This window comes from Oncorhynchus keta, chromosome 9 (assembly GCF_023373465.1).
Source record: "Oncorhynchus keta strain PuntledgeMale-10-30-2019 chromosome 9, Oket_V2, whole genome shotgun sequence".
In the NCBI taxonomy this organism is placed as follows: Eukaryota; Metazoa; Chordata; class Actinopteri; order Salmoniformes; family Salmonidae; genus Oncorhynchus; species Oncorhynchus keta.
Window position 1 is genome coordinate 45,122,898 of NC_068429.1, and position 20,209 is coordinate 45,143,106.

The window sequence follows — 20,209 nt, forward strand, 5'->3', positions numbered from 1 at the left end:
AACTTTGTCATGAGAAATATCCACATGGTCCTGCTTACAGACAATCATATTTTATTAGTAGTATCATCAGCAGTTGACTTCTTTTACACAATGTTTACAAACTTTTGACAGTAGTGCAGGGCTGAGTAGTGACTGCTTACCATTCATCTTAGGCATTTGAAGTCCATTTTAATGTGGCCACAAATTCTAAGGCTAAAATGAAACAAACCCAATTTTCCATTAACTATATATCTGAACACCACTGGTGTAGATAATTCTAAAACAAGGCAGATTTTGATCACAACAGTCATTCCTAGGTCAGCCCAATAAGTGTCCTATGTGCATGGCTGGCTGTGTAATTTCGCATTCACGTGCTATCGGAATGATCAGAAACGCTAAAATATCTAACTAGGTACTTGTATTTACAGAGTTTCCGATCATTTCGATAGCATGTGAAGACCTGATGAACGTTGATCTTGGGGACCGAGGAGCATCACTCACTCACTTCCAGGGGTGGAGATCAGAGGGGTGTGACACTGGACAACACACCCATCATGACAGTGTCATTTCTCAAAGAGGGAGCCGAGGGCGGTCTTGGCTCTTCTTGCCTTCTCAATGCTCTCGAAGTTGGGCACACCGTGTGGAAGGTCCAATCGGTCGTGTTCTGAGACCATGATGCTCTCCGCCTCTCCTGGGGACCCACACGGGCAGGAAGTGACATCAAGCAAGCGAAGAATACTTTATTGTTCATTTTCTTTTCAGATCACAGAAATTAGGTTATTGCTTTCATCCAAAATACTGATATCAAACTGTGGTGGTCTGCTGTGGGTATTGTTGAAATCACATCTACTCTATACTGTAGTAACTGACTACAGCAAGAATTTGGTTCCCACATTTAATGTATCTTTCAATTTATCTGAGGGTGGATATGCCTTGGAAGGTTTCTTGTTGGCTGAAAGAAAATCAAACCCAAGTATTTTTGTGAAGCAGTGAAGCTTTCGGAAGTGACTAAAAGCAGCCCAGGGTATCCAAATGGCTTTCTCCATACCTAATGAGCATGGAACCCAATAAACAATGTCCCAGAATGTTTGAAGTTTGACAGAGAGAAGTCACACAAATCAAAGCAAGATCTGTCTTTTTCTTCTTAAGGTGATTTTTTTATAACTGAAATTAGGTGATTGACTACCCTGTCTCGGTGAAATCACTAACAGATGTGATTGTGAGCTAAAATACCCCTTTCACATGACCGAGCTGAGCTGTACTGCATTGACCTGGTTACGCATCCACGGTGAAAGGACAATGAAAATAAAACATGAGTTTTCAAAATATGTTTTGGGTCAGCTGTCTGTGCACATGCTAGAGGGAGAAGTACTTACCCCTCATTCGGTAGATTAGCGTTCCATACGCCATGTCCATCTGATAGGCCAGGACAAAACTGAGAGGCACGACAGGGGCAAAGAGAACAGGCTTCTTCTTCTTAATGGCACTGCAAGAGTGGGAGATAGTGGAACATTAGACTGTCACAGAGAGAAACTAACAATTACAAGGGAACTGCACCCGCTGGGCTAAGTTTTTTGGCTTGCTCCTCAAGAAATGCTGGCAGGCCATGACAGAAGCCAAACGTGAGTTGGCTTAGGGGTGTGGTTTGATGTGGGTGTGTCCTTTCCACCACCAAGACACCCATCTGTCAGAACCTTGCCCGCAGCTGTTTTCCCCCACTCAATCAAAACAAATATACCTCCTGCGGGTTGAGTTCAATAACTACAGGCTAGATGTATGTGAGATGCCGGAGAAAACTTTGAATTGGTCAGTAGCCTACAGAGTAATACGAGAAGAATGCAATTGCTGAACTTACCTAGCTAGATATTCTAAACTGTGTTTTTTTGATAACTTTCAAATGTAACAGGTTCATGTAGAATAAGCAACCTTTTATATCACACCATAGAAGCAGTGTCATGCTAATATATAACATTGTGCACCTTTCATTCCCAGCCGATACAGATACTGTGCTTATTGTCATTTTGTCTGGTGGTAATGGGGCCACCTTGGCCAACATGTCAGTGGTCATACCTTCCTTGGTGGTGTCCCATATACACAACAGGAGTTCCATGATCCTGGTGCAGAATACACACGGTTTCTCCCTCCCCATTTTGACTGATTTTGACTTAAAAACATTTAAGGCCTTGATTATATAAAGTGATCTATAACACCTTAGTACGCAATGCTTTATGCTAGAAGCAAGCTGCAAAATGCCAGACGTGACTCCGATGCATATGGGACATCTTTGATTTGACATTCAGAGGCTGCGCAGCAACCTTCTATAGCCGAGAAGACAAAAAAATGCACTTTGCTTTGGAAGTAGTGTGTGATTTTGTCACTCAATTGATGTCCAACATTTCAACAGGCTATTAAACAACATACTACACTCTAAATCAGTCAGGAGCAAGCCAGGTAGCCTAATTATTTAGGCTATTTATTATTATTATTATTTTGAGGCTATTGCCTGCCATTTAAGAAATTGTGAAGAATTTGTGACACTACAGCACGTGTCAAACTCATTCCTTGGAGTATCTGTGGGCTTTTGCTCCACTAGGTCATTAATTAGTAAGGAACTCCCCTCACCTGGTTGTATAAGTCTTAAGTGGGGGGAAACCCCGCAGACAACCCCGCAGACAACCAGCCCTCGGTGGAATGAGTTTGACACCCCTGCACTACAGGCTAGAAGGAACGCTCAGCATTTCGACAACACAACAGCATCCCTATACATTTCACATTTAAACTGTATTAAAATACATTTTACAAAATTATTACTTAGAATTAAATAATTAAATGAAAAATGCCTTACTAGGCTACACAGTGCCTTTTTGAATTCACTTTTAGAAACACAAGTTTGGACAGTCTTTGGTTTGAGGATCATGCGGTGAGCTATGCATGCCTTGTTTGTTAATTTAGCCTAGCAGATGCTCTTATACTCCCATGCCCTTATCACACGCAACACAACAATATCATGGAATAAAATTGATTATTTAAAAAAGGATAGTTAACAGTTACAAGCGCATATAGGCCTACTGGATTATATGTGGCCGCCATGTTAAAAAAACAAATGGCTTTTTGCAAATGTATTGATAATCAGATACTTCAGTTGTAACTGGTTCTGTTGCACTACATCTCTTGCTCTCGGCCATCCACGTTATGTTTTTATTATTATTTTGGTTACAGGGGAGGGTCACTTTTTTCTTCAAGCATTTAGGGAGGGTAAGATTCTTCAAATAGCCACCCTTTGCCTTGATGAACTTCTTGCACCCTCTTGGCATTCTCTCAACCAGCTTCACCTGGAATGCATTTCCAAGTCTTGAACGAGTTCCCACATATGCTGAGCACTTGTTGGCTACTTTTCCTTCACTCTGCGGTCCGACCATCTCAATTTAGTTGAGGTCAGGGGATTGTGGAGGCCAGGTCATCTGATGCAGCTTCTCCATCACTCTCCTTCTTGGACAAATAGCCCTTACACAGTCTGGAGGTGTGTTGGGTCATTGTCCTGTTGAAAAACAAAAGATAGTCCCATCAAGCGCAAACCACTTGGGGTGACATATCGCTGCAGAATGCTGTGATAGCCATGCTGGTTAAATTGGCCTTGAATTATTTGATCTGTATTGTAGGTTAAGGGCTTGTAGAGTTGAAGTCGGAAGTTTACATACACCTTAGCCAAATACATTTGAACTCAGTTTCACAATTCCTGACATTTAATCCTAGTAAAAATTCCCTGTTTTAGGTCAGTTAGGATCACCACTTTATTTTAAGAATGTGAAATGTCAGACTAATAGTAGAGTGATTTATTTCAGCTTTTATTTCTTAATTCACATTCCCAGTGGGTCAGAAGTTTACATACACTCAAATAGTATTTGGTAGCATTGCCTTGAAATTGTTTAACTTGGGTTAAATGTTTTGGGTAACTTTCCACAACCTTCCCACAATAAGTTCGGTGAATTTTGGCCCATTCCTCCTGACAGTGCTGGTGTAACTGAGTCAGGTGTGTAGGCCTCCTTGCTCGCACACGCTTGTTCAGTTCTGCCCACAAATTGTCAATAGGATTGTGGTCAGGGCTTTGCGATGGCCACTCCAATACCTTGACTTTGTTGCCCTTAAGCCATTTTGCCACAACTTTTGAAGTATGCTAGTGGTCATTGTCTATTTGGAAGACCCATTTGCGACCAAGCTTTAACTTCCTGACTGATGTCTTGAGATGTTGCTTCAATATATCCACATAATTTTCCTCCTCATGATGCTATCTATTTTGTTTCCTGCACCAGTCCCTCCTGCAGCAAAGCACCCCCACAACATGATGCTGCCACCCCCACAACATGCTGCCACCCCCATGCTTCACGGTTGGGATGGTGTTCTTCGGCTTGCAAGCCTCCCCTTTTTCCTCCAAACATAACGATGGTCATTGTGGCCAACAGTTCAATTTTTGTTTCATCAGACCAGAGGACATTTCTCCAAAAAGTACGATCTTTGTCCCCATATGCAGTTGCAAACCGTAGTCTGGCTTTTTGATAGCGGTTTTGGAGCAGTGGCTTCTTCCTTGATGAGCGTAGATATAGGACTCATTTTTACTGTGGATATAGATACTTTTGTACCTGTTTGCTCCATTATCTTCACAAGGTCCTTCGCTGTTGTTCTGGGATTGATTTGCACTTTTCGCACCAAAGTACGTTCATCTCTAGGAGAAAGAACACGTCTCCTTCCTGAGTGGTATGATGGCTGAGTGGTCCCATGGAGTTTATACTTGCAAACTATTGTTCGTACATATGAATTTTTTTATTTTTTTATTTCACCTTTATTTAACCAGGTAGGCTAGTTGAGAACAAGTTCTCATTTGCAACTGCGACCTGGCCAAGATAAAGCATAGCAGTGTGAACAGACAACACAGAGTTACACATGGAATAAACAATTAGCAAGTCAATAACACAGTAGAAAAAATGGGCAGTCTATATACAATGTGTGCAAAAGGCATGAGGTAGGCGAATAATACAATTTTGCTGATTAACACTGGAGTGATAAATGAGCAGATGGTCATGTACAGGTAGAGATATTGGTGTGCAAAAGAGCAGGAAAGTAAATAAATAAAAACAGTATGGGAATGAGGTAGGTGAAAATGGGTGAGCTATTTACCTATAGACTATGTACAGCTGCAGCGATCGGTTAGCTGCTCGGATAGCTGATGTTTGAAGTTGGTGAGGGAGATAAAGTCTCCAACTTCAGCGATTTTTGCAAAACTGTTAATTCGTTCCAGTCACAGGCAGCAGAGTACTGGAACGAAAGGCGGCCAAATGAGGTGTTGGCTTTAGGGATGATCAGTGAGATACACCTCCTGGAGCGCGTGCTACGGATGGGTGTTGCTATCGTGACCAGTGAACTGAGATAAGGCGGAGCTTTACCTAGCATGGACTTGTAGATGACCTGGAGCCAGTGGGTCTGGCGACGGATATGTAGTGAGGGCCAGCCGACTAGAGCATACAGGTCGCAGTGGTGGGTGGTATAAGGTGCTTTAGTGACAAAACGGATGGCACTGTGATAGACTGCATCCAGTTTGCTGAGTAGAGTGTTGGAAGCCATTTTGTAGATGACATCGCCGAAGTCGAGGATCGGTAGGATAGTCAGTTTTACTAGGGTAAGCTTGGCAGCGTGAGTGAAGGAGGCTTTGTTGCGGAATAGAAAGCCGACTCTTGATTTGATTTTTGATTTGAGATGTTTGATGTGAGTCTGGAAGGAGAGTTTGCAGTCTAGCCAGACACCTAGGTACTTATAGATGTACACATATTCAAGGTCGGAACCATCCAGGGTGGTGATGCTAGTCGGGCATGCGGGTGCAGGCAGCGATCGGTTGAAAAGCATGCATTTGGTTTTACTCGCGTTTAAGAGCAGTTGGAGGCCACGGAAGGAGTGCTGTATGGCATTGAAGCTCGTTTGGAGGTTTGATAGCACAGTGTCCAATGACGGGCCGAAAGTATATAGAATGGTGTCGTCTGCGTAGAGGTGGATCAGGGAATCGCCCGCAGCAAGAGCAACATCATTGATATATACAGAGAAAAGAGTCGGCCCGAGAATTGAACCCTGTGGCACCCCCATAGAGACTGCCAGAGGACCAGACAGCATGCCCTCCGATTTGACACACTGAACTCTGTCTGCAAAGTAATTGGTGAACCAGGCAAGGCAGTCATCCGAAAACCGAGGCTGTTGAGTCTGCCGATAAGAATATGGTGATTGACAGAGTCGAAAGCCTTGGCGAGGTCGATGAAGACGGCTGCACAGTACTGTCTTTTATCGATGGCGGTTATGATATCGTTTAGTACCTTGAGTGTGGCTGAGGTGCACCCATGACCGGCTCGGAAACCAGATTGCACAGCGGAGAAGGTACGGTGTGATTCGAGATGGTCAGTGACCTGTTTGTTGACTTGGCTTTCGAAGACCTTAGGCAGGGCAGGATGGATATAGGTCTATAGCAGTTTGGGTCCAGGGTGTCTCCCCCTTTGAAGAGGGGGATGACTGCGGCAGCTTTCAATCCTTGGGGATCTCAGACGATATGAAAGAGAGGTTGAACAGGCTGGTAATAGGGGTTGCGACAATGGCGGCAGATAGTTTCAGAAATAGCGGGTCCAGATTGTCAAGCCCAGCTGATTTGTACGGGTCCAGGTTTTGCAGCTCTTTCAGAACATCTGCTATCTGGATTTGGGTAAAGGAGAACCTGGAGAGGCTTGGGTGAGGAACTACGGGGGGGGCGGAGCTGTTGGCCGAGGTTGGAGTAGCCAGGCGGAAGGCATGGCAAGCCGTTGAGAAGTGCTTATTGAAGTTTTCGATAATCATGGATTTATCGGTGGAGACCGTGTTTCCTAGCCTCAGTGCAGTGGGCAGCTGGGAGGAGGTGCTCTTGTTCTCCATGGACTTCAGTGTCCCAGAACTTTTGGAGTTGGAGCTACAGGATGCAAACTTCTGCCTGAAGAAGCTGGCCTTAGCTTTCCTGACTGACTGCGTGTATTGGTTCCTGACTTCCCTGAACAGTTGCATATCACGGGGCTATTCGATGCTATTGCAGTCCGCCACAGGATGTTTTTGTGCTGGTCGAGGGCAGTCAGGTCTGGAGTGAACCAAGGGCTGTATCTGTTCTTGGTTCTGCATTTTTTGAACGGAGCATGCTTATCTAAAATGGTGAGGAAGTTACTTTTAAAGAATGACCATGCATCCTCAACTGACGGGATGAGGTCAATGTCCTTCCAGGATACCCGGGCCAGGTCGATTAGAAAGGCCTGCTCACAGAAGTGTTTTAGGGAGTGTTTGACAGTGATGAGGGGTGGTCGTTTGACTGCGGCTCCGTGGCGGATACAGGCGATGAGGCAGTGATCGCTGAGATCCTGGTTGAAGACAGCGGAGGTATATTTGGAGGGCCAGTTGGTCAGGATGACGTCTATGAGGGTGCCCTTGTTTACAGAGTTAGGGTTGTACCTGGTGGGTTCCTTGATGATTTGAGTGAGATTGAGGGCATCTAGCTTAGATTGTAGGACTGCCGGGGTGTTAAGCATATCCCAGTTTAGGTCACCTAACAGAACAAACTCTGAAGCTAGGTGGGGGGCGATCAATTCACAAATGGTGTCCAGGGCACAGCTGGGAGCTGACGGGGGTCGGTAGCAGGCGGCAACAGTGAGAGACTTGTTTCTGGAGAGAGTAATTTTCAAAATTAGTAGTTCAAACTGTTTGGGTATGGACCTGGAAAGTATGACATTACTTTGCAGGCTATCTCTGCAGTAGACTGCGACTCCGCCCCCTTTGGCAGTTCTATCTTGACGGAAGATGTTATAGTTGGGTATGGAAATCTCTGAATTTTTGGTGGCCTTCCTGAGCCAGGAGTCAGACACGGCAAGGACATCAGGGTTAGCAGAGTGTGCTAAAGCAGTGAGTAAAACAAACTTAGGGAGGAGGCTTCTGATGTTGACATGCATAAAACCAAGACTTTTTCGATCACAGAAGTCAACAAATGAGGGTACCTGGGGACATGCAGGGCCTGGGTTTACCTCCACATCACCCGCGGAACAGAGAAGGAGTAGTATGAGGGTGCGGCTAAAGGCTATCAAAACTGGTCGCCTAGAGCGTTGGGGGCAGAGGATAAGAGGAGCAGGTTTCTGGGCATGGTAGAATATATTCAGGGCATAATGCGCAGACAGGGGTATGGTGGGGTGCGGGTACAGCGGAGGTAAGCCCAGGCACTGGGTGATGATGAGAGAGGTTGTATCTCTGGACATGCTGGTTGTAATGGGTGAGGTCACCGCATGTGTGGGGGTGGGACAAAGGAGGTAACAGGGGTATGCAGAGTGGATCTAGGGGCTCCATTGTGAACTAAAACAATGATAACTAACCTGAACAACAGTATACAAGGCATATTGACATTTGAGAGAGACATACAGCGAGGCATACAGTAATCACAGGTGTTGAATTGGGAAAGCTAGCTAAAAACAGTAGGCGAGGCTAATCAGCTAGCACAACAAACAGCAGGTAAAATGGCGTTGACTAGGCAACTGGGCCGACAGATAAACAAACAAGCAGAATGGGGTACCGTGATTAATGGACAGTCCTAATGGACAGTCCAGCGTGCGTCAGCTATATAGCCAAGAGATCAGTGTCCAGGGGGCAGCGGTGGATGGGCAGGGAAGCTGGGCTGGCGAGTGTTATCCAGGTTTTTAAAAAACTAACAATGACTAAATAGCTTGTAGCTAGTTAGCGTCTGGAGGTTCTTGAGTGTGTCATAAAAATAAAATAAAAATTAAAAGTAATAGCGATTCCGTATCACAGTGGGTGAGGCAGGTTTCCGGAAGGTATAAACAAAATAAAAATCAAAGAGAGATAGAAAGTAAATGGGTTCAGAGTGTTTGGGATGCGGTGATTCAGATGGTTAGCAGGCCTGTGCTAACAAGCTAACAGTTCGTAGGCCCGGGCTAGACAAGCTAGCCGTTAGCAGGCCGAATTAGCAAGCAGGGAGATAGCGAGGGCTTGAGAGCTAACCTTTGGGGGACGTCGCGATGGAGTCTGTTTATTCCTCTTCATGCGGTGACATCGACAGACCAGTCGTGGGCCCGGGTAATTGTAGCCCAGGAGTATGCTACAGGTGCTCTAGTACGCTAGGTGAGCTGGAGACACAGCGTTTCAGAAAGCTCGCGGGCCTTGGCCAGCAGATGGATCTTTGGCGATGTCGCAACGAAAAAGCCTGTTGAAACCACCTCGGACGATTATGTCGGCGGACCAGTCGTGATGGATCGGCGGGGCTCCGTGTCGGCAGTAAAGGGTCCAGGCCAATTGGCAAAAGAGGTATTGTTGGGCCTCTTCGGCTAGACGGGAGATGGGCTTAGCTCAAGGCTAACTGGTGCTGGTTTGGGACAGAGACGTTAGCCAGGAGTAGCCACTCGGATTGCAGCTAGCTAGTTGCGATGATCCGGTGTAAAGGTTCAGAGCTTGCGGTAGGAATCCGGAGATGTGGTAGAGAAAGAGCAGTCTGATATGCTCTGGGTTGATGTCGCGCTGGTGTCCTAGTTAGCTTTGAAGACCGCTAGCAATGGCTAACTGAGTACTAGCTAGTAAGTTTAGCTGGCTTTCTGAAAAGTAAAGTATAGAAAAAGCAGATCCGTACCACATTGGGTGATGCGGGTTGCAGGAGAGTATATTCAGCTCTAGTTGGAAAGTGAGATTAAAATATGTACGAAATATATACAGAAAAAAAAACGAAGAAAACTATATTTACACTAGACAGGACGGGACAAGACAAAACACACGTCCGACTGCTACGCCATCTTGGCAGAATGTGGTACCTTCAGGCGCTTGGAAATTGCTCCCAAAGACAAACCAGACTTGTGGAGGTCTATTGGCAGATGTCTTTTGATTTTCCCATTATGTCAAGCAAAGAGGCACGGAGTTTGAAGGTAGGCCTTGAAATACATCTACAGGTACACTTCCAATTGACTCAAATTATGTCACTTAGCGTATCAGAAGCTTCTAAAGCCATAACATCATTTCCCAAGCTGTTTAAAAGGCAGAGTCAACTTAGTGTATGTAAACTTCTGACCCACTGGAATTGTGATAGTGAAATAATCTCTAAAGAATTGTTGGAAAAATTACTTGTGTCATGCATAAAGTAGATGTCCAAACAGACTTGCCAAAGCTATAGTTTGTGAACAAGAAATTTGTGGAGTTGTTGAAAAACGAGTTAATGACTCCAACTGTATATTTTGATCATTATCACTGTCATCACTAGCATAGCTGACGATAGATACCCTAAACAGCACTTCATGATGACAAAAGTGAGTGCTACGGGGCGATATTCATTTTAATCAGTTACCTGCTTTCCTGGATACAGGAACAATGGAGGCCATCTTGAAGCATTTGGGGACAGCAGACTAGGATAGGGAGATATGATGTCCGTAAACACTCCAGCCAGCTGGTCTGCGCATGCTCTGAGGAAGCGGCAAGGGATGCCGTCTGGGCCGGCAGCCTTGCGAGGGTTAACAAACTTAAATGTCTCACTCACGTCAGCCACGGAGAAAGAGAGCCCACAGTCCTTGGCAGTGGGCCGTGTCGGTGGCATTCTGTTATCCTCAGAGCGGGCGAAGGTGTTTAGCTTGTCTGGAAGCAAGACGTCGGTGTGGCTGGTTTTCCCTTCGTAGTCTATGATTGTCTGTAGACTCTGCCACGTACGTCTCGTGTCTGAGCTGTTAAATTGCGACTCCACACTGACATTTTGCCTGTTTTGATTGCCTTACGGAGGGGAATAACTACTGTTTGTATTCGGCCATATTCCCAGTCACCTTGCCATGGTTAAATGCGGTGGTTCACGCTTTGTTTTGCTCGAATGCTGCCATCTTTCCACAGTTTATTGATTCGGTTAGGTTTTAATAGTCACAGTGGGTACAACATCTCCTATACACTTCCTGATGATATCAGTCACCGTATCAGTGTATTCATCAATATTATTCTCGGAGGCTACCCGGAACATTTCTTAGTCCGCGTGATCAAAACAATCATCAAGCATGAATTCCGATTGGTCAGACCAGTGTTGAACAGTCCTTAGCACAGGCACGTCCGGTTTGAGTTTATGCCTATAAGGAAGGGAGGAGCAAAATGGAGTCGTAATCAGATTTTCCGGGGGGGGGTGCCTTGTAGGCATCCCGGAAGATGGAGTAGCAGTGGTCCAATGTTTTAGCAGCGCAAGTACTACAGTCAATGTGTTGATAGAACTTCGGTAGCATTTTCCTCAAATTTGCTTTGTTTGCTTTCCCCAGTTACAATAAATGCAGCCTCAGAATTTGTGGTTTCCAGTTTGCATAAAGTCCAGTGAAGTTCGAAGGTCATCGTTGTATCGGCTTGAGGGGGAATATACACGGCTGTGACTATAACCAAACCTCTTGGGAGGTGATACGGTCAGCATTTGATTGAGGTATTCTACAGTAGGTTGGGTGAACAAAAGGACATGACTTACGGTATGTTATCACAATAACAGTAGTTAATCATGAAACATACACCCCCGCCCTTCTTCTTTCCAGAGAGATATTTATTCCTGTCTGCACGATTAACTGAGAACCCAGCTGGCTGTACTGACTCAGACAGTACATCCTGAGAGAGCCATGTTTCTGTAAAACAGAGTATGTTACAATCCCTGATGTCTAGAAGGAAATCCTCGCCCTGAGCTCGTCAACTTTATTATCCAGAGACTATTAGAGCATAATATACTCGGAAGCGGTGGATGATGTGTGCACCTCCTGAGTCGGACTGGAAGTCCACTCCTAATACCTCTTCTCCGCCGGCGGTGTTTTGGGTCAACCTCTGGAATCAGTTAAATTGCCCTGGGAGATACGAACAAAGGATCTGATTCGGGATGCTGGCGAGTTACCGTCACTCTGATATCCAAAAGTTCTTCCAGGCTGTATGTTATAACACAACAAAAAAAGATGGGCTAATAATGTAAGAAATAATACATTAAAAAAACAAATACTACAAAGTTGCCTAGGGGCTAGAAGTATGGCTTCCCCATCTATCGCCACCATTTTCTCAAACCACTAGATGTTCATTTTTGCAACGATGGGGCACACAGTTTAGCTGACATTATCAACACTGGCCAAGGCTTAAAGCCTGCATACACACAAACTCACTTCCTTGACAACAGCTCTGCTCTGTGAAGCGCAAGAATGAATGAATGCACTGACTTCTGCAGTGGCCGTATTGCAATAAATGCTGTACGGCCACTGCAGACGTCGGATTGACGGTGCAATGCCTTTTATGTTAATGATGGCCAAAGACAAATCAACAAATACTTAGAACAATCATTGATATGCTCGAAAACAAATTATATTGCTTTACACAACACGATGGGCGGCATTGTATGAGTTGTGTGTTTTGACAAAGAACATATCTACCATCTACATCAACCTGCATGTGAATAACAGGTCATGTACTGCATACAACACAGCCTTGACACTGCTGTAAATAAAACAGTGTTGTTGCTTTAAAGGCCACTGCACTTCACATCATTCAGTTACCCCCTGACCCTTTAGATCAGTGAGCCTCTCACACCTAACATGCAGGAAATGCAGCCACTCAGGTCTGCAAGCTGTGGCAGCAGCAGTGTGCCGTTGTACGTTTCTGAGAATCAAACCATCTGTTAACACTTCATTTGAACTGTACATCATAACAGCGTCATAATGACATAACAAAAGTAATAAGTCAAGATATCATTTGTCATGTCATACTTATGCCAATAGTGTGACACTGACGTACAGTACAGTTAAAATAAAGTGCCAGCTTAATACAAATATTTATGAATCGAAATGGCCTCATCCATGTCCTATCTATAACTATTGAAGAACAGACTTAATGTGAACAAACATGTTGTAGGCCTACTGGCCTACTTAACACTACGGAGAACCCACCCGATGGTGAGGCCTAGTGCGGCCAGGCTGAAGAAGGTGCCGTAGTATTTGAGGAACTCCCTGGACCAGGCTATCTGCATGGCCATCTGTCTCTCTCTCATCTGATTCTGCATCAGGATCTGTCTCTCCATCTGGGGTCAGGCAGGAAGGTCAGAAACACACTTTGTCAGAGCTTAGAGTGGGCAAAACTGGTTGCAATGACATCATTACACTCAGTAAGAAATCAGTTTGTTAAGCAGCAGAACTGAGCAGGCAAAACTGGCTGCATTATGACGTAAAAGGAAGTTTTCCAGCAGCAGAAAGCAAAAATTACAGCCCAAAGTATGTCTGGTTGCTAAGAATAAAGATCCCTCCCAATGTGTTCTCCATGGGTAGTTCCATCTCATTTCAACAAGCAATGACACCAACAGTCTCAGATAGGGTCTGTAGTTAGAAACAGATAAGATTAGCATTCCTGAAACATTATTTTATTGAAATTGTATTTGATCTCTAAATTAAGCTAATTGATTACACCGAAATTGTCCATTTTAATTAATATGATCTTTAATAAATATAGTTCTTAACATTCGATTTGGACCATCATTCTTCCTAACAATGAGTATCCAATAAAATGGTCAAAAGCCATTCACACCACAACAACCAGTACACAGTCTCAGTTCTGTTTGACAAGTATCCTGTGAATCTGGTAATGTTTTATTTTATACCCCCTTTTTATCCCCAATTTCATGATTACAATCGTCTCATTGCTGCAACTCCCCAATGGGCTTGGGAGAGGCGAAGGTTGAGTTATGCGTCCTCCAAAACCTGACCCGCCAAGCCGTGCTTCTTTAAAACCCTCTCGCTTAACCCGGAAGCCAGCCGCACCAATGTGTCGGAGGAAACACCGCTCAACTGACGACCGAAGTCAGCCTGCAGGCGCACCGGCATGACACAAGAAGTCGCTAGAGCACGATGAGCCAAGTAAAGCCCTCCCAGCCAAACCCTTGAATTGTGAGGTTGACAGCACAATGTATTTTCACCATTAACAAAAGCTATTGGTTAAATAACATGTTGTGATCTATTTAAAACACAAGAGACCAGCAAAATTGAAAGAAATATCAGGAACAGCAGCATCTAGAGGGAAAAACTTGGTACTTTCACACAAATGTATTGTAAATAATGAAATCAACTTCAATGGCTAATTTCTCTGAACAGTGGGAAAAAAACATCACCAGATTCACAGGGAGTACATTACAAAAGGTTGAAGCAATACTCCAAGCAGCAGCTCCATACTACTTGTCAGACAGAGAACTGATACTGTATATTGGTTGTTGGGGTGGGATCAGTGGGTGGCTTTTTAAAATGTTATTGGATTCCTCATGTCTTACTCATTGTTAGGAAGAATTATGGTCCAAATCGGATGTTAGGTACTATATTTATTGAAGATTATATGAATCCTATAAATTACAAATGGCCAATTTGGGTGGAGTCTATTAGCTTATTTTCTCAAAGATCAAATCATATTTCAGGAATGCTAATCTTATGGTGGGTGTCAAAATCCTCTTGTGCTTTTTGAGGTGGAATGACTCCCATGTCATAAAACATTTTAGAAAAAGGCTGTGCCGTTATCCTCGCGTGGTGAGGAATTGAAATGCATTGAAAACAGGGGTTATACATTATATATTACTTTAACAAAATCTCTCTCTCTGACCAATTGTATTAGCATAAAATAGAATTGTAAAACATTTGAGCATACAATAAAGCTCTGTATTAGAATTTTTATGTTATACAGTTTTGCTCATTTCTATCAAGGGTGTCAATTTCGGACCCCACTGTAAAAAGGACATCAATTATAGTATGTCATGCAATGATGATTTATGACAATTTATATTGTTTTGGTCATTTGTGGCAACATTGAATATTGGAACGGTAAGTGGGCCAGAATTGACAGAGCACTAAGACAACATGGTAAAGGACATATAATGACAACAAAAAAATATCACTGACATTGTCTGAACATTTAGGAATGGTTAAAAAAAAAAAAAAAAAACAAGCTCAACGGCGATCGCCATTGAAAGTTATTTATAGTGTAGGACAAGGCTTAATCTAGTCCAGACAATTGTTAGATTCCAAGATTTCAAATGGAATTTCATAAAAACATAAAGCTTTACATTTCTGCATGTGGTGATCTGAATGACGAGAGGTAGAGTGAGACTGATTGGCTCAATTTGAGACACATTAGTCATTACTCAATTGATTTTAGAGTCACACAACCCATTGTGAAGAAGTTACATGACCAATCAATCATGAAAGCCATTGTGTCCTCAAGAAGCTGGAAGTATCATGTCTGCCTGATTGCCCAAGTATCATTAACGCCATTAACAGAGTGCTGCTGAATAGAGCATGGAGGGAGATGGAGGTGTTGTGACGTGAGAAGGGTGGCACTCGTTGGTAGTTCCAGCCCGAATAGATCACCTCCTCCAACCAGGCCTTTCACTGGGCCGGGTCAGAGTAGAAAGTGAAAAGTAATCCAGTGAAGGTGTCCCAAATGGTATCCTAATAATAAATAGTTGATTGGATTTATACAGCGTTTTTCTACCAACTGAGGTACTCCTAGCGCTTTACATAGGTTGAAACTCACCTAATCCACCACCAATGTGCTGCCCGGCGACCATTTTTGTGCCAGAACGCTCACCACACATCAGCTATCTGGTGGAGAGGTGAGTGATACGGCAATTAGAAATGAGGGGGATGACTAGGAGTCCATGATGGAATGGGGCCAGGTAGGACATTTTTCTAGGACACCAGGGTTAACCATCAGGGTCGGCAGGGTAGCCTAGTGGTTAGAGCGTTGGACTAGTAACCGAAAGGTTGCAAGTTTGAATCCCCGAGTTGACAAGGTACAAATCTGTCGTTCTGCCCCTGAACAGGCAGTTAACCCACTGTTCCTAGGCCGTCATTGAAAATAAGAATTTGTTCTTAACTGACTTGCCTAATTAAATAAAGGTAAAATAAAAAATAAATTAAAATTAAAATCAGGCAGGTGGGGAATTGTCATCTGCAGTAATTTAAATGGGCTTGACACTTTAGATTGTATGGCCACCAGACATCGATTTCAGCATGTTTTGCCACCAACAACGTTGCGTCATCAAACTGGAGATGGCTAAGGAAGCAGAACCCCCCCCCCCCCACTAAAAAATGGAAACACCACAGAGGAAAGATGTACAGTTAAGATAAAGTATAGGGTATTTTAAAGGCTTATTTTCAGCAGTGTGTATTTTTATTAGGTCCACGTAAGTAGTGGGCCCTCAGAGCGCAAAAGGGGGTCACCAGTGCATTCGGGCAGATAGAAAGATTTCTTCTCGTGTATACCACATTGATGTCCGAGTAAGGCATTAGGCCAATGTTTTGTAGGACTTTGATTGCATGGGGCTATACCAAATCCCTGCAGCCAAGACATAGGCCTATGAAGAACCTTTACCAACTCAAGCTTTAACGCAAAGTCATGCTCAAATATAATCTGTTCTGAATAGTCAGATAGGGGGTTAGGGATCGGGAAGCCAGGAGGCGTGGGGAAGTCGAGGGAGGAGGAGTATGGAGGTGACAAAGCGGTTATTAATCTGTGGAGGAAGTTAAATGACATTTCCTAAAGGCCGTGTGGAGGGATGTTCTTGACTGAGCATTAAACCAAACGCAAACAATAGAGACCATCTCAAATAATCAAGACAAGTTTCTAAAGCAACTTTTATTTTTAGTGTTGAGCCTAGTTAGGAGATAACCTTATCACCATCAAAAAGTTTTATCACCATCAAAAAGTTTTATCATCTCACATATCATCATACGCAGGGAAACAATTTGAGCTTTGTGAAAGACCAGACAGTGGGGGTGTGAATGACTGTCTTCAAATACTAAATTATGAGCAATAATCATCTAGATTCAATGCTGTTCCACCTTCCTCATAACATCAGGCCACACACACACCCCTATAATTTGAGGGCTATTTTTCCCATATTTTGATAATGATGAATAAAAATGTCATAGCCTTCAATCATGCACGACACACCATAAAAACTGACCATTTAATAATCAAATCATAGACAATAACATAAAACGTTTTTGAGATTCCACAACAATGAGCAGTGACGTAGGTTTGACATCTTAATGCAGGAGAGAGGGAGAAGACATATGCTAGATAAACCAGCTATCCTTTTAAAATTGCCAGGTCGATTCCATTCATTAACAAGTGTCAGATAGTAATTTACATCGACAAGGAGATGGCTACAGTACAGTAATGTTCTATTTCTAGGTGATTGTGTCCTCACATTACGTTTAAGAATGTAAAAAAGAAAAAAAGAAAGTTGCATTAGGCACATGATAACACAATGGCGTTTTACAGTATGTATTTTTACAACAATGATGTCTGGCGTTAATAAGTTTCACCACCTATGGGCACTTCTGCTACAAACAATGATCACAGGTGTTGTTTGCCTCACAGGCAAAAATGCAAAATGTATTCTTCTACAAAATGGAGGGAAAAAGCTTTTTAACTTGTTGCAAAAAGCCACCTCTAACGATTGCAATAAAATCGTTGTTTTACAACCTGCTTAAACTAGCCCCGAGAGGATGGAAGCACCTCAATTCATCTTAGAGACTGCGGTTGCTGTGATATTCTAGAATCTAGGGGAAACTACTGAGCACAAATAATATGTGTGCTACTCAGTGGGCAAAACTCGTTTAAAATACATCTTTACAACCAGAAACCTGGCAAAACTGGTTGAGAAGATGCCATTACAACCGTTGTAATGACATCATTTCAACCAGTTTTGCCCAGTTTTACCCACTGGGTAGGCAGGCACACCTGAAACGTCTATACCTTCCCTCCAAGATACAGAAATATATAATGTCCACAAATTGTATAGGTTTATATAGGAATCTTTGTAATGGCTTTTGCATTCGTGAAGACATAACAGACCAGGGGTGTAAGCACTTTGAGCCATTTACACTTTTCTAACATCAATAAGGCAGTGGTTCTCAAACTTCTCCTGGGGACCCGCACCTGTTCCATGCATTTGATCAATTTTAAAGTTAGCACAGCTGATTCAACTTGTCAACTAAACATCAAGCCCTTGACTAACACCATGCCCAAACTGGACGCATATCGATTTTGTCCCCCCCACACCAAACGCGATCACGACACGCAAGTTGAAATATCAAAACAAACTCTGAACCAATTATATTCATTTGGGGACAGGTCAAAAAGCATTAAACATTTATGGCAATTTAGCTAGCTAGCTTGCAGTTGCTAGCTAATTTGTCCTATTTAGCTAGCTTGCGGTTGCTAGCCAATTTGTCCTGGGAACTAAACATTGAGTTGTTATTTTACCTGAAATGCACAAGGTCCTCTACTCTGACAATTAATCCACACACAAAACTGTCATCCGAGTCATTTCGAGTTCTCTCCTTCCTAGGCTTTTTCTTCTTTGGACTATGGCCATTGGCATCCAACTTTCCTTACAAGGTGTATTACCACAACCGACTGACATCAGTTCATCTTTCAATCACCCACGTGGGTATATGCTTCCAAAAGCCAATGAGGAGATGGGAAAGGCAGGACTTGCATCGCGATGGACTTCTAGTTGCTTGTCAATGCAGACGCTCATGGGCACACGCAAGCAGTGTGGGTGAAATTATTGAATAATATGTACGTGTAAATGTATTTTGCAGCGCTCGCGACGCGTTTGGGTAGTGTGTAAGTGAACCAGGTGAGCTAGTTCAGAGCTACAACAAAATTGTGAATCTTCTGGGGGCCCCGAGGAGAGGTTTGAGAACCACTGCAATAGGGGGCAATCAGTGGTAAAATTGGTTGAGTAGCCTATGATGTCAAATCAATTAACTTAATAACACAAACATTAAATAGATTATAAACTGCTATATCCCCATTTCAGGTAAGTCTAATGTTGAGGCCATGGGAATGTAATCAGACATTTTATATAATTACCTTATTTTGAAAAGCCCTGGAACCACACTTCTTATAGGCCCCATGCATATCAAATGTTTCTCAATTCATCGGCCTACATAACGGTAACTAAAATCATCTCCTTGGCTTCCAACTGGTGAGATATAGTGAGGTAGTCTAATTCAGGGGTTCTCAAACTTCATGAGGGAGGGGTAGGGGGAGACACCCAAGCCCCCATTTTGGGAACCACTGGTCTAATTGACAAGTACATTTAAAAAATTACCTTTATTTACCTACGAAAGTCCGTTAAGAACAAATTCTTATTTACAACACGTGTAGCATCATAGGCTATTTTTTTGGCTGCATTTACTGCTATGTGCGGCGGCACTGCCTCCCAGAAGTAGAAAACATACATAGGATGACTTAACATCTTAGATAATGTAAATATTCTCTAAATAATGACCATAATTGTAATGTTAAAATTTTTACTGGTACGTATGACCGGCATGTCAGTAGAGATGATTCAGACTCCCGTGTATAATCTGTACAAGAGTATTATCCCACCCTCTCACATGGGGAAATTCATTGGAAACTTTGGTAGGCTATGTATAAGCATCTCACCTGGAGCCGTGCGTTGTGCAGCATGAACTCCTGCTGCTTCTTGAAGTTCTGGTCCATAGATTTAGACAGCATAAAACCCATGGTGCTGGTTTAGATAATAAAATGAAGCCACGTGCTATGAGATAAAGCAAGGGTCAGGGCTCTGGGTTTATCCTGGCCTGGAAAAACTCAGGGCCCTATTAAAGCAAGATGTGCACACGACTGTAGGTGGCTGGGCCACCAACAAAACAATGAGGATTTCTATGGTAGCAACTGCTGCTAGCTAAACAATATATGTAGCTATAGAGCACTGCTCAATGAATGACATTCCATGGGTGCAAAAATACGTGTGTTAAATTTATAGCTAGCTAAAACTGTTTATAAACGTGTGACACTCGACGCCTGCTTACAGTAAGTGGCTAGCTAGTGGTGCATTGAATCATTATTAGCTAGCAAAGTCAGCTAGCTACTATTAGTAGTTGGCGCGTTAAGGCAAACATTTCCACATTTGAAATTATTGCATACGGTCTTGAAAAGGCACGTCGATTCGCTGTGGCAGTGAAAAACATACCTTTTATTTTATGTCGCTATTCTATAAATGTATTTCGCTAGTTAGTTATGATTCATGTGTGCTGCTCCGCTAAAGTTTCCTTTTCCCAAGTTCTATGGGCATGTTCACGGAAGCAAGCAAGCATGCGCTTTCCACAACACACAGGCGTCTCACTCATTGGTC

The 20,209-nt window shown here is 43.3% G+C and overlaps 1 protein-coding gene across 3 annotated transcripts; it reads right to left on the reverse strand.

Moving 5' to 3' along the window:
- Positions 1-34: 34 nt before the first annotated feature.
- Positions 35-20,206, reverse strand: LOC118387926 (plasminogen receptor (KT)-like). Of its 3 annotated transcripts, none has more exons than XM_035776766.2 (5): positions 20,048-20,206; positions 19,498-19,612; positions 12,942-13,072; positions 1,356-1,465; positions 35-670 (listed from the first exon to the last, which is right to left on the reverse strand). In XM_035776766.2, exons 2-5 carry the CDS (start codon positions 19,576-19,578, stop codon positions 543-545), a joined length of 450 nt encoding a protein of 149 aa, XP_035632659.1. In that variant the 5' UTR covers positions 19,579-19,612; positions 20,048-20,206; the 3' UTR covers positions 35-542. The 3 variants fall into 3 exon arrangements, with proteins under 3 accessions (XP_035632659.1, XP_035632660.1, XP_035632661.1); XM_035776767.2 differs by having other exon boundaries at positions 19,498-19,582; positions 20,048-20,190; XM_035776768.2 differs by having other exon boundaries at positions 19,498-19,586; positions 20,048-20,189.
- Between the last annotated feature and the right edge of the window lie 3 nt (positions 20,207-20,209).